This window comes from Lacerta agilis, chromosome Z (genome assembly GCF_009819535.1).
Source record: "Lacerta agilis isolate rLacAgi1 chromosome Z, rLacAgi1.pri, whole genome shotgun sequence".
Taxonomy (NCBI): Eukaryota; Metazoa; Chordata; class Lepidosauria; order Squamata; family Lacertidae; genus Lacerta; species Lacerta agilis.
Window position 1 is genome coordinate 23,138,182 of NC_046331.1, and position 22,922 is coordinate 23,161,103.

Genomic DNA, 22,922 nt, shown 5'->3' on the forward strand with positions numbered 1-22,922 from the left:
GGACACTGTGTGACCATTAAGCAGAATAGTTCTTCATAGGGTTACAGAGGAGCAATCTTCACCTTTCTCTTCTGGGCTAACACTGAAAAGGTAACACAAATCCATTCTACTTGTCACCAGCAACCACCTGCTTCCTAAAAAAAATTCTGCACCTCTGCTCAGGCAAACCAACTAGTTCTTCATGGGAGTGGATAAGTGAGGCTAAACATAAATGCCATCAGGTGTGTTTAAGTAAACACTATCATTAATTTTAAATACTGTACGTTTCAGTTTGCAGAAGGGTAAAATTCTAACCAACCCAAACTGACAGTGTCTCTTTGTAGAACAATTATTCCTACACAGGCACTGCTTGCATCAAGAGCATAAAACCCCACAATTCATTCCCTAAATTTATTACATACTTTCCCACCTTCTTCATGTTTTTCACTTATCAGTATAGAAAACCAACCTATGAGATGGAAGCAAATACAATATGGTTGGATTTGAGCACACTGGGACAGAAATCCACTGTAGCTTAGAAAGTCTATTTCTTGTTTCTTTTAGTGGGCTGTTAATTGTTCCCCCATGGTTTCAACCAGCTTAAACAGAACAGAACCTTGATAATTTGTATTGAAGATCAGGGGATTCCAAACATCATGATCAATTAATGATTACGTGGAAAGTGAATCAAGTGAAATTAGCAGAAATAGGATACTACAAGATGCTCAGTGCCCACTGAACAAAATAAACTGCATTTTATTGGTCACTATAAGAACCACCACTAGGGCTGGTAGATAACTGGTTTTCAACATTCCAATCTATGTCTGAAACATGGAGGTTTGGGGAGAGTGAAGATCGGTCAAAGGAGCAGCCATGAGGGAGATCAGGTGAAGGAGCAGTTGTGGAGATTAATAGGTATGTGCTATGTGCACTGTAAATTCCTCCTATCAGAGGCAGGCAAGCACTCGAGTTTGGAGTGCAAATTCCTTCCACTCCTCCCTAGATAAAGGGAGAAGGAAGAAGCAGCCCAACCATGGTTTCTGCAATGTGTAGAGACACTGCAACCACAGTTACGGGGAGGTGCTGAGGCTGGGAGTGGGGTGTTCTGCCATCGGAGGGGAAAGGGAAAGCAGGAAACCAGCTGCCAGAGGGCTCTCAATTATACTGCCCTCTGGAGTTGTGAAGTCTGTGCTTTGCAATACATTGCCAGCTCAATTATTCTGAAACGGTTCTCACAATGTGGTCTGCAAACTAATTCTGGATGATGTATCAATACATTGCCCAGCCCTAATCACCACCCTGTGTGATATCTACTAAGAACTAGTGGATGCAGTCAGGACACCATATACCAAGATTTGTGAGACCCTGGAACACTTCAATCCAAAGTAGCAATATTCTGCTTTCTAAAGGATAGAAACTGCTGGGAATTAATGTCATCCTCTCAGTGGATAAGGCCACAAGTTTTGCCATTGGCTATGGGCAGTGAAAAATCAGTAGTCAGTTGGGAATGGGAGGGAACACCTTATTTTGTAACAAAAGGAACAATTAATCCATGGTGCTTTTTCCTCTTTTTTTCTGCAGCACAACCACCAGTCCTTATATGCTTCCTATAAATACATTAAAAAAACTTCCTTCCAAGAAGCTTCAGTAGATTTTCTTAGCTGGGAGTCGAAGCAAATCCACACAGAACCTAAAGACAGGCACAGCACTGTGGAAGATGCCAGTTATGAGTTTCCCATGAATCAAAGTCATGATCGTCTGGTGGCCGGAAGCCCATAGTCGATACGAAGGGCCATAGAAAGGATCCGAGATGGCAGGGCACAGCATATTGTTCAAATTCACTTGTGTGGCCTAGGAGAAGGGGGGGGGGAAAAGGATGGTTCAACAATCCTCACAGCAACCAATTTGTTTACCCAACTCCCTTAGCAACCCAGAAGCAGCAAGCCAGTCACTCCCTGAACCTCCCATGGCGCGCGCTGTTAATAGGTACAGGGCTGGGCAACAGCAGTTGGCCAGATGCAGCATCTGCAAAGAGAGGTGTGGCTCAGAAGCACCTGTGCACAAAGCAACATTGCCTAGGTAAGTCACATTAGCATTAAGCACCTACACACAGTAATTGCTCTTTCAACTACTGGCAGGCATATATAGCAAACATTAATGTTCACTCACCAGTCCCAGAATTTGTAAAACGCTAAAGTGGTAGACAAACATCAGTCCAGTGGATAATAAAGCCCACCAGAAATTCCAAGATGGCTCAGGAGTGTAGACACCTAGTAGAAACAGAGAGATGGAGAGGAAGCAGAAGTCAATGTTTCATTGATTGCTATAGTTCCCAAGTAAGTAGTGCCTCTTTAATAAGGCATTAATTTTCGCACCAAGATAGATTACAAACTGCGGAGCACCATTTCTTGGTCTTCAACCATTAGGGTCTGCACCTTGCCTCCAAAAGATGGGGGATACCTCACTTGAAAATCTTAACTTATGAACATAGTCACAATTTTATGCCGTGTATGTTTCCAAAGGCATGTGAACAACACACACATGGTTACAGATCCTGCAGCCTTTCAAACCAGACATTCTGAGGATGTAACCAGTCAAAGAAGGCTTCTGCTTCCACTACTGCCCTCAGACGTAGGATTCTTAGTTTGGAGAATACGGTGGCATCAATGTGTAGTTGATGCCAAGGTATTCTCCAGACCTGCTTCTCCTAACCTTCAGCCTCTAGTTTACTCTTGCTGTGTAAAACAGATTTCTACTATCACCACCTGCAAACACATGGAGAACTTTTTGTTTGTTTACCACACAGCAAACAAGACAATCCGACTCTAAACACTGATGCTCCCTCCTCATGAGCAGCTTCCACACATGCAAGGGAAGCCACTTGCAAAGGAGCAGAAGCTGCTAAGTGGGAGGATCAGATCCTGTGCAGGTGGCAGGAACAGGAAGGAAAAGAGGCCTTGAAGTGGCGGAAAGGAGGAGAGGCCTGGTGGAAAAGGCATCTCCCCCCCACACACACACACAAACTTTATCCTGTGAAGATGCAGCTGGCCAGTAGTTCTCTCCTTTTCACAGTTTCCCCTGGCTTATGGCTAACGTCTGCATCTCTTTCTTGCCTGACATCCTGACTCTGAAAGCCCCAGATGGCTCTGGGAATATCAACCCAACCGGTCACTACCATGTATCTGTATCACTCTCTGGGGGTGGCTCAACCCAACTTGAACAAGGCACAGATCCCTTCAAAAGGGCCTGATTTGGCTCAGTGATTTGGGCTGTAGCTGAATCCAGTGCACAGCACAGCCCTGCCAATTAGGCAAAGCTGCCTGAATATTGTAGGAGTGATGCCATTTACACAACCTTGGCATTCGTAACTGAGCACCTTGACTTCCCAGGAGAGGCGGTTACGTGCGCTTCCAGGGAAGGAAACAGCTTTCAGGCCCAAAGCAGCTTATAAGCTTTCTTAGCCAGTGGGTGGCTAAAGGTCAGCACAAGCTTGGGGGGGGCGGATTTTGGAAAGCAGAGTGCCAGACTCCATGGAGAATCCTTAGAAATCCCAGGAGTGAGCACATGCTGCTTCAGCAGAAACAGGCAATGAGAGGAAAGCTTTACTGGGGAGGAAGGAGGCTGATCAATGTGGCCTCTGAATGCACTTCTTTCTCCCCCCACCCCACCCCATGTAAATAAATGGTTGCCTATAAAACAAAGGGCAGTGCTTCTCTTGAAGACACTATTACAATAATGGCAAAGCCAATTAACGTAGGAAGAACTTTCGATATATAGGAAGAACTTTCTGACAGCTAAGAGCTGCTTGGCAGTGGAGAAGACCACCTTAGAAGGTGGTGAACTCTTGTTCACTGGAGGTTTTTAAGCAGAGGTTGGGTGGCCATCTGTCAGGGGTTATTTAGCATTGATTCCTGCATTGCAGGGGGTTGGACTAGACAACCATTTGGGCTGCTTCCAACCTTTCAATTCTATGTTTTTATGAATTCTGTACTGAAGGCAGCCTCTCACTGATGGGGGGTGTTATTCATTCAGCTAAAACAGGGGTTTCTGAAACACCTATCAGCTCATCACCCATTCCCACCAAACTTCTGAGTAATACCTCTCCCCACTCCCTCACTATATTTAAGGGTCTGGTGACTTCTGTTTCAGTGTATCTGATGAAGTGTGCATGCACACGAAAGCTCATACCAAGAACAAACTTAGTTGGTCTCTAAGGTACTACTGGAAGGATTTTTTTATTTTATTTTGTTTTGAAACATACAAGTTATCTTGAAACGCAAACCTCACTGGTCTCAGTGCTAGAAGGGAACAGGGAGACAGAAAATGTATTTCAACTTTTCTGAAATGTGTCTGCTTTTACTGCACAAGATGATGGACGGATACCCATGCCTCGACCGCTTTTTGTGTGGAAGCAGGATGATATGAACCTTCATCCTTATCTACTAGGGCATTTTATTGGTATATAGTTCAGACCCCCCCCCCCCCAAAAGCCACTCACAAATAGCCTACACCTAGTAGAAACTGCCCTAGAGGCTCCTGACTTACTCCTGGATTTCCAGCACAGGTATATCCCTACTTAAAATAAAAATCCACAGCATGCTCAGAATAGTTCCGAACAAATGGTGCATGTTTCAGCCAGCTGGAGAAGGAAGCAAAACATTGGAAGGCTTTCAAATGCAACTCACTCCCTTCTAGCCTTTCATCTTCAGTTTGTGGTTGCTTATCTCCTTAATTAAATTCTCTCTCTGGATAGGGCTGAAAGTTATTGTTTGTGGCTCCATTAGCAAGGTCATGTATGGAAATACTGGTGATAAAAGCAGAGGGTGGGAGAGGAAGACAACTGAAATTAGGTTAGTTTTGCTCTCTCTCTTTTCATTGATTGATTGCACATATAGACCATTTTTCATCAGTCTTCAAAAGCAATTTCCCTGCTTCCTGGCTGCTCCTCCTGGCCTCTCATTAAGTTTAATTTCCTCCAACCTAGTCCGTCTCCCCCTTCCCCAAACTGCTTCACCACCACTGCTGTGTTATTTGAACAACTGAAATACAGCAACAGAAGGAGCCACATTATACAAAACAAGCGAAATTGCACATTTTGATGCCTGGAATCATCTAAGGGGCAAAATCCAAATTTATTTCAAGTTTAGTGCTAAATAAATAAATAAATAAATAAATAAATAAAGCATTATCACTGCCATGAATTCCCTGTATATTTCTCCCAACACGGATGCCTCAACACTGTTCAGCTGCTTCCAGAGCTTAGGAGACTATTAGGAAGCCAGTTTATTCCTTCACATTTCTAGGTGTGAGCAAAAGCAACATGCAACATTGCAAGCTTCATCACAGACTTGACTTTTTAAAATGTCACTTGCATCAGAAAAGAGATAATATGAGATGACCCAACCCAGGCCAACCTTAATTAAATTCTAGCACCTATAACAAGCCTATATAGCAATATTATGCACGTGACTCTCAACTCACACTGAGGTTATGTTCCAGGGACAGTGTGTAAAGCCAAAATTGTGTTTAGTCAAAACACACTGGATACAATGGTGGGTGGGATTGCCAAAGTATTTTTTCCTCTGTTAAACCTGTCCACATTCTGCCCCCTTTCTAATTCTTGAAAATTGTTTTGCTAAGTGCGTAAAGCTGAATGTGCATGAGTTTAATGCGCGTAAGTTGTGAGTTACCTGTACATACATAATGTGTAATACTACTGTGGGGAGGGGGAGGTTGCGCCAGCCCTCTTGCTTCTCTTGCACTCATGGGCTTCAGTATCCAGCTTCTGCAAATGGTACACCAGGCATGTCCAACAGGTAGATTGTGATCTACCGGTAGATCACTGGACGTCTGTGGTAGATCACCAGTAGATCAGTGGCTCCCCCCAAAGAAGCTAAAAAACTTTGGCTCCCCTAAAAAATCTCAACATCTTTGCCCTGCACCCCTAAAATGACCTGAACCACCAAAAACAGGGCTTTCCTTCCTTAAAAAAAAAGCTCAATGTTGCTTTCCTCTTCCCTAAAGAAGCTCAACAACTTTTACGTGAATCCCCCCTAAACAGGGCTTTCCTTCCTGAAAAAAGCTCAACAACTTTGACCTGAACCCCCCAAAGGGGGGTAGATCACTGCCAGTTTTTAACTCTGTGAGTAGATCACAGTCTCTTGGAAGTTGGCCACCCCTGTGGTACACTAAACAAATGGTGGCATTATGCTGAAAAAAGGCACCAAAAGGAGCAACCACATCTTCTTCAACAGAAGAGGGAGCTCTGGCTCCTCCTGCTGGGTGATGCAGGCCACATACACAAGGTTTAAACTTAAAGGGAACTTTCCTAGACAAAGACTGCGATCAAGCTACACATTAAAAGCACATGACTTCCCTGCAACAATCCTGGGAACTGTAGTTTGTTCAGGATGCTGGGAATTGCAGACCTGTAGAGGGTAAACGATTGCTCCCAGGATTCTTTGGGAGGAGTGATGCGCTTTAAATGTTCAGTGCTCGCAACCAGAGGCATGCAGGGGCTCTTGTGTGAGACAGGTTGTAATGCAATTGTAAGATAGCCTCAGTGCTCATTTGCACCACTGCTTTCCTGCACCAGCACATATCAGATGTTAACTTGCAATTTAAATCTCACATGTGAAAATGTCCTAAGGCTGAGCAGCAAGCTATGTAATCAGCAGCACTGAGTGGTGAAACCATTGCTGGGCTGTACCACTTCAGCATGCAAGTGAAGGATTGGTATTTTTGGTGCTGATACACACACACACACACACACACACATACACCCCCCCAAAAAACCAACCACCACCTCCCTATGTATACAGAGCTAGCAGGAAGAAAGCCAAGACAGAACCCCAGGGATCATTCACACATGCAACACCTTGTGTTAAGTTAAGAGAAACATAACCAAGCAATTGCAGCACCACATTACTCCCTTGTGCAGCTTGCTTTTAAAGTAAAAAAGGGATGCAAAATGTGCACCAATTGTCATTTTGGTATCAGGATAGGGAGGGGAGAGGAGGGAGAGAAAGAGAGAGAGAGAGAGAGAGAGAGAGAGAGAGAGAGAGAGAGAGAGAGAGAGCATAAGATTCTGGGATGCTTGAGGAATTTAACCTTTGCAAATTCCAACACAAACTGGCATTATCCACAGGTTCTACATCAATATCGATGCAGTTATCCACTAACATCTGCACCTCCCAGATGTTGTGGCATGGTTAGGAACATAGGAAGCTTCCATATACAAAGCCAGATCATTGGTCTATCTAGCTCAGGACTGGCTGCACTGACTGGCAGAGGCTCTCAAGGGTTTCAGGCAGAGGACACTCCCAGCTCTACCAGGAGATGCCAGGGATTGCACCACTGAACAATGATGCCTTTTGAACATTTCTCTGCTCAAAAGTGTATCTAGAGCACACTTGTGATTGCATATTCCCTCCAGGCCAGCATTCCAAGGGCCACATGGCAGTAGTGGCCAAGGCCAGAGAGAAAAGCTACAGATACAAAATTTACCTCCGGACAGCAGGCAATCTTACACACATATTCCTTAATCTAGGCAACCAAGGGGCATTCTCAAAGTCTGAGAACATACTGCAGCCAAGCAAAAGGAGTCAATGAGAGTAGGAGGCCAGGTGTTGCTCAGGTGAGTCCAAAGGGCTAAGCGGAGTGGCTCAAAGGGCTAGGGAACAAAGATCTGCTGGGTTGTGGTGGGGCTGGGTGGGATGAGATGGTTAGAGAATCTTTTAGCCAATATATATAAACAAAGTTGAGAAAATGCATGGAAGAAATGGTGAAAAATAAACACTATGTTACTGTGAATTGTGCTAGAGAATACTCTCCCTTTCTTGCAGTGCTGACTGCTTTCCAGCAGGCTAATCAGGAATTCACACTTTCTAAGCAACAGTCCTACAAACTCTGGCACTCGCCACACTCCTAGAACCCATGTAGGTGGAACAGATGCTGGCAACAGCTCCTGGATCTCATGTTGACAAGGTACTGCTCACCAGCCAAGATCCTTCAATGGGCTTTTGTAATGCAAAGTTGGCCTTCCGGCTACAACTTTGTATATATCTCTAAGGCAACCAGGATTTTAGAAGGGAAGCTGGTCAAACTCTCTCGGGCCAGCACTAGAGGGCAGCAAATAGCTGTAAACCAGCAAGCTGTAAACCTATCGTAATGCAAGGCAGCAGTCTTCAGATGTGTCACACACTTTGACCTTTTCTCAAAAAATCAGAGTGACTATGAAGAAATGTGAGGCTTTATATGGTTTGTCCCCTTCCTATGAGCTCCCTAGGCTCCCAAATTAATCTTTTTCTGTTCCAGCAGGCTTTTAGCCTCACCAATTTCATGTTCTGCTTCCCAAGTATAACATGGAATAAATGTTATCTAGGGATGGAGGAGGAAAAAGTCCTCATTCGGAAGCCTCAACTTTTATACAGATTGATAGATGTGCTCAAATTGGATTGTGCACCTCTCCAAACTTAGGGGACGAAGGCATATAAAATATGTATACAAAATGTGTACAATTTAAATGCAAAGCGGGGGGGGGGGGCTTAAAAAAATCTCCAAATAAGCCTTACACACACACACACACACACACACAAAACATACCTCTTTTATGCAGTAGATAGATGGGAACAATGTACAACATGACATGCTGAATGTAATAGACCTCCAATTCAAAAGGTAGCTGGGGAAAGAAGGAAAAGAAAGCAGTAAGTACTTTGCAGAAATTAACATAAGACTATAGATAGAGTCCTGCTGGATCAGGCAAAAGGCCCATCTGGTCCAGTTCTCTGGTCTCACATTGGTCAACCAGATGTCTTTGGGAAGCCTACAAGGACCTGAGTGCCATAGTGCTCTTCCCACCAGTGACTCTCAGCAACTAGTATTCAGAAGCATCTTGCCATCATTTATTTACAGAACTGCATCTGGGAATAGCCATTCAGGAGATATTTCAGCTCAACTTTCCATGCATTCGTAGAGCGTGTAAAAATTAACATGGCAGCCTCCTTCAGTTTTCTTTAAGAAATCACACAACAGGAAAACAGATCTGAAATACTTTCTAATTCCAAAGCTTCACCAATGCCCTTGAGTGACTAGGGTCACTGTGGAGTCAAATCCTGGCACAAGAGAAGCAAAAGCGTCTTCAACCCCAGCTGAGGATACGTATATAGATACCAACAAGTACTGATTGTCAAGCTTTAGGGCAAAATCACACAATTATGGTCATGAGTTTATTCACTTACTTAACAGGTTGTGTGGGCCATGTAATATGTGAGATAATAACCCATATAATTACTGTGGTGTAATGTACTGCTATCCCTAGTGCATTTCAGGTTCATCATTAATATGTTTCCTGGTTGTCACTAGTGACTAGAAAATGTTCGGAAGTGAGCAATTGTGACTCACAGCCTCTGATTTGCAGCACATAGCCCATAATGCATTTGGTCTTTTATTCTTCTTCTTCTGAAAGCGCACTAAACAACTTCATCACAGCCTCCCACTAATTATGGAGCCAATTTTTCAAGCTTTGTTACCCTTAACTTTGGTTTGCAAGGAGTTCAGCTGTTTAGATTTCATGCTGAATTGACTGGCTAAATTGACATTTGCAAGAGCATCAGATGTGTACTTGCAAAGCTTTGCTTGTTTTGTCTTGGATCTTCAAGGTTTGTTCTTGACTTACCACTCCTGGTTTATTTGAAGCAAAAGAAACCATGGGCAGAGGTTCAGATGTTATGCTTGAGCCAAACTATGGCTGAAGCCCATATCATTACATCATAATTTTTGACCTGGCAGTGTATCACAAATCATGGTGCATGTGTGCGTGTGTGCACACTATGCAAAAATCACAACACAGGAAAAACTGTAAAGGCAACTATCCTTATTTCAGACATTGTGATATATCAGTACAGTATATTGTAATGTTTAGCTGGTGTAGGAGCAGGCTTAGGTGAAAGGACAGTGAGATCATTTCTAGTCCTAAAAATAAATGCCTTCTTTCTAAATGTACAGAGGCTCCCTTTGCAAACATTTTGCATCTGGCTCTGGTTGGTGACTCTCAAAGCTATAGGAGAAATCGAAGTAGATCCATCCAGCCCAAAGTCTACCCACCCCTAAATTACACTACTTAGAAAGGGTCTTAAATAAACAGCAAATCCTCTAAAAAATATAAAGAAATCTTCACAAACTGCTAAATATACACATTGGCAAACTGTTTTAAAAAGCTTTATTAAAAGGCCCCCATGGCAACATGGGGGCCTTTTATGACACTTGTTGTTAAGCAAGTTGACAATTTAATGCCACCAGAATCCCAGATGTCTTTCTGGAAAGATTTAATGCGAAAACATTTGCTAGTTTAATCCTCACTGCTATCTTAGTCACATGTCTGTATTTAGATATCGTAAGTGTATCTCCCAGAGATATTCTTAATATGCGGCTGACAGGTATTATGCTCTGTTTGGATGTATTTTGTTACCTATTATTATTATTTATTAATGATAATGATGAAAAAACCTTGCACAGAAAACATTTTTAAACTGTGATTTTTCCGAACGGTTTTAGGTAAAAAAAAAAACACACACACACACAAAGTATTCGTTTCTACTGTTGCCGATATTTGATATTTGTTGCTGATTACATAATTGCCACAAAGGGAACACTTCTGAAAAATGATTCTGCTGCAACAACATGCAGAACAAAAGTAACCTTTCATAGAATGAGAATGGTTTTTTCTCCAGTTCGGCTAACCAAACAAGTACCGGCATGTTTCCTGGAACAACACCGGCATCTGTCTAAACAACATAATTAAAACAAGGAATAACCAACACCCACTGTAATCTAAGATGGAAAAAGGAAGAACATCACATCTATCAAATTAAACACAGCAGTACATTTATTTCATGAATTCATGACACCGTGTGTGACAAGAAACAAGGGCACACATATCAGGGCACAAGGGCCTGAGTAGGTCCCTGATGAAGGAAGCCAAAGGCTCATCTAGTCCAGAACTTAGTGCAACATCACTCTCCCCACTTGTGAATCCCAGGAAATTGTATTCGGCAGCAGTATCCTAGTTTAAGAACAAGTACCTGGGTTCACGTGCACCCATAAGGCAAAGTGAGATGCAATGACAAATGATGGTTAGTTGAAACCCAGACTTGTATGCTTTCAATCAGCTCCTCAGGGCCACAGGAGTTTACATGCCAACCTAGCCATTATATTACAGAGCCATGCTATCATTTTAATGCTACTAATGGTTTTGAGAGCAAAAAGCACTTTGCCTACATTATCATAGTACTCCTTGCAACCTATTATGCTAATAAGCATTTCTGCCCCATATAATGCAGCTGGGGAGATTCTTGGGCTGAGAGAGAGAAAGGCTTGCATAAGGCTGCCTAATAAGTTTATTACAAGATTAAAGCAAGATTTCAAATGGGGCCATTCCCATTCTTCACTCTCAGCCATATTTGACAATACTGTAAGCAGCCTGTCAACCCTGAGGAGGGCCAAGAGAGGCAAACAAGGTAAGACAGGAGCAATCCCTGAGATTCTCTTAACTATATATGCATTATGTAGCAAGGATTGAAGGAAATGGGGAATGCAGGAAAAAAGCCTGGGTGTTCTGGATTTTCCAGTGTTGATATTGCAACATAAGAAGCACTGCCAGCCATCTAAGAGGAAGCCATGAATGCGCAAGTCAGGAGCAGCTTAGTCAAAACCACAGTTGCTGTTTATTAGTCCAGGCACATTATTGCACAAGTATGACTATTCTTACCAGTAAATTGTTACAAAACATTTTCCTGCACATAGTGAAGTTTGAACGCCATAGAAATCCTGGACACAAGGGTTGCATTGACTGATGACCAAAAAATAAACAAAATATGCCAAATCTGATCCCATGGTCAGCAGCTTTGTCAGACAGTTACATACATGTGGTATTAGCCATTAAAGGATACATGTAGAGAGAAAGGGTGATAATTCAACTGCCATACCCAGAGTAAATCCACTTAATTCAATGGACTAACCCCTAAAGGCTGTTAACCTCACTTACCTGTGAATAAACCCCACTAAATTCAACAGGATATACTTCTGTGTAGATGTGGTTAGGGTTATGCTGTAAGGGCCAAGCACTGAATGCACACATGCCAACATGTGAGAGAGGGAGGCTCCCACACTGTGCATCTTATCTATCTCTTATTTATTTAGAGTATTTGTAATATGCTCTTCAGCCAAAAAGGCTCCCAAGAGTGCCTTACATACAGTCAAAACAAGGCAGCCCCTACCTGAAGGCTTGCAATATAAATACAAAATGAAATCCCAACACACATAGGGAAAAGGTCAGGGAAGGAAGAAGAAAATTGAGACCAAAACTCAGAGCCCAATCCCTAAACCGTTCTTCCCAGCTAGCACAGGTCAGGGGCAGGAGGTGCCTGGAGGAGCTAGGCTACCAGCACCTTGTGATGCTTAAAAGTTAAACATGCCTTGATAGAGGAAGCACCCACAGTTTAACTATCATTTAAGTTTTACTACAGGTTCTACATCCAGCGGACTTAAATGTGTTTCTTGGTTGAGACACAAAACTGGCATGCTGGCAACTCATCTACAACTAAAGACACTGAAAATTAATGACAAGGGGAGCTTTTATTAGTCATCAACTGCTATTATATTCTACTCTTATGTCCAAATAGGCACCAAGAGTTTGGCACAGAACAGCAAGTTACTGTTGTGCTATTGGTGGCATGCATCTGCCTTGAGAGACAATGGAGTGTGTGTGACTCTGGAGATGAAGCCAAACTGCTGCATTAGCAGCATAAAAGTGACACACACACACCCTGACGCAAGCCTGGGCAGTGTATATGGAAGTCCTGGGCTGCCTAGCCAACAAGACTCCCCTCTGGGCCTGCACTATAACACTTCCCCCTATTTTCAGGATCCCTGTACACCATACCATTATCATCATCACTCTTGGCCTGATTTTCTGGGAATGATCCATCCAGTTGATGGATGGGGAGCCTGATGCTCTCCAGATGTTGCAGGACTACTATCCCCAACAACACCAAGAGGTCACTATGTTGGCTACTCCTGCAAATGTACCTGGAGGGACACAGGTTCTTCATCAATGACCTAGTTGTTCCAACACAGTGATTTTGCCATTCAGCCAGCAAATGCACTTGCAAATACAATGGCAGGTGGAGTTTGGGTGGTGGAGCCAGAGTTCTGAGCCGCCCTACTGTCTGGGAGGAAGCGTTACATAAGAATCAAGCATTGTCCCTTACATAAGAATCAAGCATTGTACAATGGAAGAGGCAGCACACAAACTCACACACTCCTCTCTATTCTCTACCTAGGTGAGAAATAGAGTTGAATTAACATATTCCGGCAAAGAGGGTGCACACAGTTGGCCTAGTGAGACAGAATTCGCTGAGGAGAAGGTGTGACCTGGGAAGAGGGATTCAGGCTAAGTAGGAATCCTAGTACGAGGAGAGTCCTGAGGCTCAAAGAGAGAGGGCTGGGGGGGGGTGCATTTGGCCCCTGGCAGGAGGTTCCCCACCTCTCCTCTATGCCAGTTTCAACATCGTTCTCTACACCCAAATCCCTTTCAAAGTAGATTAGAAATCAATGCTTTGGTTCTACAGTACTTTATCTTCTGATTTCTAAAGTACCGGTAAATGCCTCTTTAAATCACATGTGACACACAAATTAATGTGACAATTAACTGAGATCTACAGGACTAACTAAATAAATAAATACTAAAAGACCACATGCAAAGCTCTTCAGAGTTACCAAGTTTTCTTCCTAGACTTCAACTTGTGTTACTTATTTACATGACAAGCCCCTAAATCTAAATTCCTTCTTAGAATAACCCTAGCCTAGGAGATATTTTTTGTGAGCTCCCCAGGGAACAGCTATAGGGTGTGGTCTATAAACTCTATGAATATACAGAGAAAATTTTCCCAGTTTACAAATGGAAAACCGATGCTGATGAATTCTAGTGCTTTGCCTGAAACCATATAAAGAAGTCAGAGTCAAGGTGGAACCCGATCCAATCCCCACAGGCTTTGGGGCACTACAGTGGTACCTCGGTTTATGAACTTAATCTGTTCCGGAAGTCCATTCTTAAACCAAAGTGTTCTTAAACCGAGACACGTTTTCCCTACTGAGGCCTCCTGCTGCTGGTGCCCTTCCACAGTTCGGCTTCCGAGGCAAAGTTCGCTAACTAGAACACCTACTTCCGGTTTTGCAGAGTTCATATCCCAAATAGTTCGTTAACAGGGCTGTTCGTAGACCGAGGTACCACTGTACTTTTATCTGACAAACTGAGTCAATAATGCAGAGCTTGTTTTTGATTTTTTAAAAAAGTACATTGCCCCTGCTACCTAGGATTCAAGCTGTGCTTCTTGGAAGTCCAACTGGAACTCTGCATCTTCTTGCTTCCAGAATTCATAGGTCCAGTTTCAAAGAGGCCTTATGAGGTAGCAGAACACCATTTGGAGGTTTGCCTTGGAAAAGGCAGCTGAGCAAAGCAACGTCAAAGCTTGATGTTGCCATAATCCCTGTCCCAAGAGGAGCTAGTTCTTCAGTGGTCTAAGTTTAGCATTCGTCATCTGGTTACACAGGCAGGATGCAAATGCAGTTAAGAATTTCACGAAAGCTGCAAATGTTTCCAGATTACACAGTTTATTTTACTAGGTTTGTTGTCTGGAACCCAAACAACTTAATGTTTTTTTTCTCATGTGGTCTTTTATGGAGTTTAGATTTGATTCTATGCTAGTCTAATCCTCGCTTGGCCATGGAGCTCAAATGGCAAGCTTAGTCACTGCCTCTCAGCCTAGCCTACCTCACTTCCCCATTGCAAGGGGAAGACCAAGTACACTCCAAGTATTTCCCTGGAGATAAGGTGGGATACAAATGAAATTAAAAATAAACAGGACTGCATATACCTGGAGGGCACTGACCACATTAAAGACATTATTTTTTTTTTTTTTTTTTTGCAAATATTTTTTTTATTTTCATCATCTTACAAAACACAAATATACATGTCAAATAAAGTTTTACAATATTGCTAAACTCCGCCGAGTTTTTATTGACTTCCTCCCCTCTCTTCTCTGGCTTTCTAATTTTTCCTCTTTCCTACGCTTTCTCTTCTTTTCTCTTTTCTTCTTTCACATGTTTTATTATCTTCATATTTTCATTACTCATTTGTCCTGTTACAAGAATTCCATTATACCCCGTAAGTGCTTACACCTCCTTATAGTCCTTTATATATTCCAGAAATTTACCCCATTCCAATTGAAACCTTTGATCCTTTTTTTCTCTTATTTTCCCAGTTAATTTTGCCAACTCTGAGTATTCCAATACCTTCCTTCTCCAGTCATTTATTGTTGGTACCTCTTTTAATTTCCACTTTTGCGCCAATAGTACTCTCGCGGCTGTGGTGGCATATAAGAAGAGATTTTGATCTTGTCTTTCAATCTCTTCCCCTACTAACCCAATCAGGAAAGCCTCTTGTTTTTTTGGGAATGTATACTTAAAAATTTTCTTTAGTTCATTATAAATAGCCTCCCAAAAAGGTTTGACTTTTTCACATGTCCACCACATATGGTAAAACTCACCGTCCTTCTTCTCACATTTCCAGCATTTCTTATCATATTTTTTATACATTTTTGCCAATCTTACGGGTGTGAGATACCATCGATACATCATTTTCATGATGTTTTCCTTTAACAATATACATGCCGTAAATTTCATATGTTTTTTCCATAAATTTTCCCACATTTCTAATTGTATATCGTGACCAACATCTATCGCCCATTTTGTCATTACCTCTTTGACTTCTTCATCCTTAGTATGCCAATCTAATAGATAATCGTACATTTTAGATAATAATTTCTCATTACCCTCTAAAATATCCACTTGGAATTTTGATTTGTTACTGTCGAAAGACATTAGGCACAATGTAATGCAGGGCCTACTGTATGATAGACCGAGCAGGAAATTTTTGCATCATATTTTGTCCTTACATACAGTCTGGTTTTAAAATATATATTATTTGCACCTTCCTACCAGCCAGACAGGGATTTCCAAACTGTGACCGACAGATTACAGGTGGCTTTTGAGCTTCATTCAGGTGGTCTGTGACATGTCTGTGGATTTGTGGTTAAAGATGGGAGGGACCATATGCATTGCATTATATTATATCTACTGTTTTTTAATGACATGTTTTCTTTTATTTTATTTCTTATATTGTATTGCAATATCAATTCCTGTGTGGTGTTGGGACTAGGACTTGGGAGTCTCAGGTTCAAATTGATGCTGAGCCATGGGACTCACTGGAAAACCTTTTCCCAGTCACAGTCTCGGGCCTAATTTACCTCACGGGGTTGTTGTGAGGATAAAATAGGGAGGAAATGAACCATATATGTCACCATGAGCTCCTTGGGAAGAAAAGCAGAATGTAAATGAAATAAATAAAAGTCTAAAAATGGAAAATTGTAATACAATGAAATACTATGTAAAATGAAAGAAGCGATTTTTTTAAAAAAATGCAGTTAAAACCCACACAGCATCTAGCACAGTGCTTTGCAATTGCTTCAACAGGTAGAAAAATCATTAAGTGGTCCACAAGCAAGTGGCTTGCGGGGTTGGGAACCGTTGCTACAGTTAATAGTGAAAAAGCATGGAAGGGAAATGTATGTGGGCAAAGAGAAATTAGCCCATAGACCCATGGGGGGCTCCAGGCTCTCTTTTCATTGGGGGGGGGGAGCGGTTCCAAACACTTAACCATGTTTGAGAAGTTGAGAGGGGGAAACTGCGACATTTGCATGTAATGCTAAACCAGACTAGGGCTTAGTGTGTATGTGTAAACTCTCAGGAAGGAAAGTGCAGCTACTCTGTTCCTCCCCTCCCAGGTAATTTTAGCTCAGTGCGGCATTGCAATTAAGACATAACTCTGATCAGAATGTCATCCAAGTCCCTTGGAACTCCCTCCCTAGAGAAGCTAGATTGGCTCCCTCCTTGTTGTCCTTCCGCCAGCAGGTGAAAACTGTTTTATTCTGACAAGATTTGGGAGACTGATGGGGTTGTTCGTTTTTTGTTTGTTTTTAAAGGAAAGGGCTTTTAAATAGTGCTGTGCTCTTTTTATGACAACAAAAATAGTTGTTTTTATATTGTTTTAATTCTATTAGAGTTTAATTACTTTTCAGCTATTATTTTTAGTATGTTTTTAGCTTTTTGTTATTTTATCAGCGCTGTTTTAATTTGTGTAAGCCACCTTGAATCCTGGTCTGAGAAAAAGGCAGGATATTATTATTATTATTTTAAAAAAACTTGATCTGCAGCCAGGAACAAACCTGGGCTGCAGCTCATGGTTAGCAGAGAAGTATTACCCATGACTCCTTCATGGACAGTGTTCTCGAAGCTACCAACATGAGTCTGGCCAAACTACGGGAGTCAGTGGAAGACAGGAGTGCCTGGCATGCTCTGGTTCATGGGGTCACGGAGAGTTGGACATGACTAAACGACTAAACAACAAAAACAACAAAATTACTCATGACCCTGGGTTTGAATGATACATAAAGCCAAACCTTGTCTTCAAGGCTGGCCTAATACATTTTGACACCTGAGACGAACAACAAAATGGTGTCTCCCTCCCCGCCAGGGAAGAAAAGGTTAGAGAAGAGCTACATCAGGAACAAGGGGAAAAATAAAGACCTACATCAGGATTTGCTGCCCCTGGGGATACTGCCACCCGAGGCAGTTGCCTCACCTTGCCTCATTGGTGGGCCAGTACTGCTTGTCTGAGCTGCTCTGCCACAAACTATTATAAAAAGGACTGGAGAGGAACAAACTGGCTGTGATTTTCTCCCCAGGAGGCAGTGCATTCACACGGTCTCGGTACACCATAGTTTCCTGCGAACCAGGCCTTTATTATTTCTACATTTGGATCGCCAAAGCCTGCTCAAGCAGAGAACCCTGGGCCTAAATTGCTGCTGTTCACTATGTGGCTAACATGGCCAGGCAGCATGAACAAACACCCAAATGCTAAAGTGGGGGCTTGGCAGATCTTTGAATTATAAATGTCAGAGAGCAGATTGTGAAACTGAGCACTGGAAGTACTTTGTTTGTACATCATGGGGGTTTCAATGACACCTTGTTTGTGTCAATCTGTTCAGCGGGTTCTCAGCTTTCCAACAAAAGCCGGGAAAACTACTCCTGCTGGTTATAAAGAAAGGTTTGGTGCTGTGCATATTAGAAATTACTGAACTGCCTTTTGTAATTATGACAGCTGGCTTCTTATACACTCGCTTTCATGATATGTGATAATTTCCTCTCAGCCCTAATTAAAATGGTCCAACAGGAAAGGGGGGATTAGTAAGGAAGGCCTGTAACATATAGAAGTGGTGCTTTATTTCATTAGCTTTCTGAAGATTAGAGCATTTAAAAGACTTGGTTTAAAAAAAAAACTTTTCAAGAAGGAAACTACATCTTTTGCATTTCTTTTTAAAATTTCTGTTTAATTTCCCTGTTTTGTTTATTTTATATACAGATAGATAGATATAGATGATATAGATATAGATATAGATATAGATCTCAGGAAAGTTCCTATATTAAAGAATGTCCTGGACTGGCTGGATGCAGAGGAGTGGTGGGGGCACCAGCTGGGTAACCCGTGAGGGAAGAAGGCTCAGAGCCAGGGGATTGGGTGGTGGGACGACAGTCAATGGTCAGAGGGAGAAGAGGGAGCAGGCTGGAAGGAGGAGGTGTCAGAAGCTGAAGAGGCAACAGGGTTTGGTAAGCAGGAAGAGTCTGGGGCAGAGAGCAGTCCAGAGGCAGAGGCAGAAGTGGAGGCTGGAGAGGAGAAGGGGCCACAAAGCAGAGATCAGACAGAGTGCTGAAGAAGCCAGGGAGTCTCCCCATCCTGCTGCAATCAGCTCTGCTGCCCCCCTGGAGAGAGCAGAGGGCAGAGCAAAGGGAGACAAGGCAATGAAGTCTCAGATTGCTTGGGAAGGACAAGGGCAAGGAGTCATCTTAGGGCGCTGTGGGAAGGCAGGGACTTTCAGTCCTCATAACTACCTAGTTGGGGCAATATCTACTGTGGAGAGTTACTGGGTTCATTAGGCCTGAGCTGTTTTGTTTCTTTGAATAAAGAATTAACTTCACTGGCACTCTGAGTTCACCGGCCCTCGTATCTGTGTCTGACATAGAAGTGGCTTGTCTTAATTCCTCTGCATTAATTCAGAGCAGATACTTATTTGTGACTCACCACGCCAAAGGCCTACAGCAAGCAAAAGTCATTATATCTGAATTTAGCATTTTGCAGGCAAAAGTTAGTGGAGGCAGGTGAACAAATATTTCAGAGGACTAGTGTGTGCTACCACCATCACTGCATCCAGTGACATCCTGTACAAATGGAACAGTCTGAAACAGCCTCCCTCTAGGAACACCCACTTATGAGAGGCAAGCAAGTCCTGAATTGGCTTGTCCAAACACAGGATGTTGCTATGCTGCCTGCCTAGTTCTTACCAACAAGACAGATGCCATTTACCAAAGGCATCCCTTTCTCTGCGCACTCAAGTTGGGCACTAAGGGGGGAAAGAATCAACAGTTTTTCTGACATGAGAGAATGGATAGATTAACCATGTCAGTTTCACTGGCGTTCAATCATTCTGTTTTTAAGAATGCATGGGGGAGGGGAATCTGCATTTAAATTGTACATCTTTTGACCAGGTTGTATAGATTCTTCGTCCAAAAATATGTGCTTTGTATGCTTTTCAGTATATTACCCCCCTAGAATGCACAGTTTTAAAATACATTTTAAAAGTGAAATTTGTATTTTGTGCACATTGGGGGGAATGAAAATGGCAGTGCAAAATCTGGAGAATGAAATCTGACTGAAAGTTGCATTCTTGTTTGCCAACAAGTTCACTTCTGCTCCTCTCAGCTAAAGCCATGATATTCTTGATAATGAGGGTAATCATTAATCTGGTCTTAATGTAACCAGCTGTTGATTCATAAGACATCTCATTAAGATTCTCAGTAGATTGGGAAGAACTGCTAAAGTATCGAAACAAGATTTGAGTTTGCTAACCCAATTCTTTTTAGTCACTGTCATCAAGACAGGACACTTGTTTCTCTAAAATGATAGGCTGGAGAACAAAATTTGGATAAATAAAAATACGCACAGCTTACAGCTCATTCTAAAATATGAATACCTGGTTATTTTATTTTTGGAAAAGATGAAGGGAGGCAGCAGTTATGAGTTATCAATCTCTGCAGTCACAACAGGTGCTGTGATTCTTCAGTAGTTTGACTTCACCCCCAGAGGCACACTGCATTGTCTCTCAAGACAGATCAGTGCAAACAACCAACAATACACAAAATTGCACTCTGTGCATTCAGATTCTAGTCAAATAGTGTGGGGTTATCTTGCTTTAAGTGACCCATGTACAGTGGTGCCCCACTAGACGAATGCCTCGCTAGACGAAAAACTCGCTAGACGAAGGCATTAGTCTAGTGGAAGGCTGCCCCACAAGACGAATTTGTCTATGGGGCTGCCTCGCAAGAAAAAAAAAATTTCCGTCTAGCGAAAACCGCGGTTTGCATTGCCGCTTCGCTAGACGAAAAACCCGCTAGACAAAAATATTCACAGAACGAATTATTTTCGTCTAGCAGGGCACCACTGTAGTTATATAGCCATGTTTAATGATTGTTTAATTATTTGGGTTTAATTGTTGCATGATAAACATTCTTACCTGAAAAGGAGACATTAGCATAACCCGCACTTCCATTATTACCAATGTGTGTGATCAAAGATCAGTATATTCTGTTAAAAATGAGAGCGGCTAAATCAACATTGCCTAAGTGGTACTGTGTGCTCACTTCCACGTTGGCCTTGCCTGGAATCCACTGCAAAGGTCAAGTGTCTTTCCAGGGAAAGAGTGTGTTGTGGAAGGACATAAGAGTAATATCTAGGAGAGAACACAGAGTCAAGTAAGGAGAGAGGCAGGTTTTGCTTACTCACCAATCGAGTGTTAACCACAGGAAACAGCAATGCCAAGAGTGCCCCATTAAGCATATGCATCTGCAACCTAACAAAAGGAAAGTACAGGGTCACCTTTACAATGTAAGAACATACATTTTTAAACAGATGTTCCATATGACTGCATAAAATGTAATGCAAGAGATTTGCACTGTCCATGCCTATCCATATTGGCATTCTGCTGGCTTCAGATGATGCACCTATACACAAGCATTCTCTTCATCTCTCAATACAAGCCTCCTGTTTTAATTACTGTGTTTGCTTTATTGCATATTTTAATTATAAAAAGGTAAAGGTACCCCTGACTTTTAAGTCCAATCGCGAACGACTCTGGGGTTGCAGCGCTCATCTCACTTCACAGGCCAAGGGAGCCGGCGTTTGTTCACTTCCGCAGAGTTTTTCCGGGTCATGTGGCCAGCATGACTAAGCCGCTTCTGGCGAAACCAGAGCAGTGCATGGAAACGCCATTTACCTTCCAACCGGAGCGGTACCTATTTATCTACTTGCACATTGACATGCTTTCGAACTGCTAGGTTGGCAGGAGCTGGGACCGAACAACGGGAGTTCACCCCATCGTGGGAATTCGAACTGCTAACCTTCCAATCGGCAAGTCCAAGCAGCGCAGTGGTTTAAATCACAGCGCCACCCGCACCCCCTATATTTTAATTATAGATGTTTATATTTCAATGCTTATGTAATTGGTATATAACGATGCACATTTTCCCAGTTAGTGACATTTTCCGGTTAGTGACACAGCCAAAAGATGCATTTTTGTGTGTGCAAGCATTTAGAAATAACTGAATTTATCAGGCCCTAACCCACAGAGCCTAGGGCTTGCCAAGCAGAAGGTCGGCAATTCAAATCCCTGCAACGGGGTGAGCTTCCGTTGTTCGGTTGCAGCTCCTGCCAACCTAGCAGTTTGAAAGCACGTCAAAGTGCAAGTAGATAAATAGGTACCGCTCCGGCGGGAAGGTAAACGCCGTTTCTGTGCGCTGCTCTGGTTCACCAGAAGCAGCTTAGTCATGCTCGCCACATGACCTGGAAAAACTGTCGGTGGAGCGGACAAACGCTGGCTCCCTCGGCCTATAGAGCGAGATGAGCGCCGCAACCCCAGAGTCATCCGCAACTGGACCTAATGGTCAGGGGTACCTTTACCTAACCTACTGATATAAGTTTTAAATTATTTTAATGTTTTCCTGATCTAATGCTTTTTATTTTCTGATATATGTTATGTAACTATTTTTCATATATTTGTTATGTAACTATTACATGCTGCTCTAGGATCATTGTCATGAACGGTGGCTAATAAATCCAATGCAGATGCTTACTTGGGTGGAATCTACACACGTATAAAAAACACTGTGAAAATGCTTTTTTTTTTTCAAAAACGTTTTGAAAAATACATTGAATTTTGCGTAGCTCACTGTTGCCATCTGGTGTCACATCTGTATATTGCACTTTACAACACATTTAAAATGTTTTATTTGCAGCTGTGTAGCTGAGTCCTTGGTCTAGATCCAAACATTTTTATTCTTTGGTCTTTGCTACATCTACCTTCACAATTTAGCCCAGAGGTAGCCTGAACCCTGCAGCTTATCATAGGGTGGCTCAGAGAACAGGACTTTTCAGTGGTGGCCCCATTTGTAGAATATTCCCCCTAGGGACCATCACTTTTCAGGTGCCAAGCCAAGGCACTTTTTATTTATCCAGGGTTTTGGTAGTGCAGTTAGCCACAACTGTGTTGCTCACCTTTCACAGAGTGGGGTAGAACTTATCATCCTTATTGTATTGCTGGGTGAGCATTTTAGGAATCATGTAATGTACATTGTTTTAAATTTTCTGATTTTCAATTGATTTTATCTGTTTGTATTTTATCTTGTCAATTCACCTTTTCAATGAAGTGACTAGC

The 22,922-nt window shown here is 42.4% G+C and overlaps 1 protein-coding gene across 2 annotated transcripts in view; it reads right to left on the reverse strand.

The window, feature by feature from the left end:
- Positions 1-1,061: 1,061 nt before the first annotated feature.
- Positions 1,062-22,922, reverse strand: part of TMEM164 (transmembrane protein 164) — a 42,799-nt gene continuing 20,938 nt past the window's right edge. For both annotated transcript variants that reach the window (XM_033137167.1, XM_033137168.1), the window contains exons 4-7: positions 20,996-21,062; positions 8,584-8,662; positions 2,149-2,249; positions 1,062-1,830 (exon numbers count right to left, since the gene is read on the reverse strand). In XM_033137167.1, coding sequence (XP_032993058.1) covers positions 1,624-1,830; positions 2,149-2,249; positions 8,584-8,662; positions 20,996-21,062 — 454 coding nt within the window. In that variant the 3' untranslated portion in view covers positions 1,062-1,623. The remainder of the gene's footprint in view (positions 1,831-2,148; positions 2,250-8,583; positions 8,663-20,995; positions 21,063-22,922) is intronic.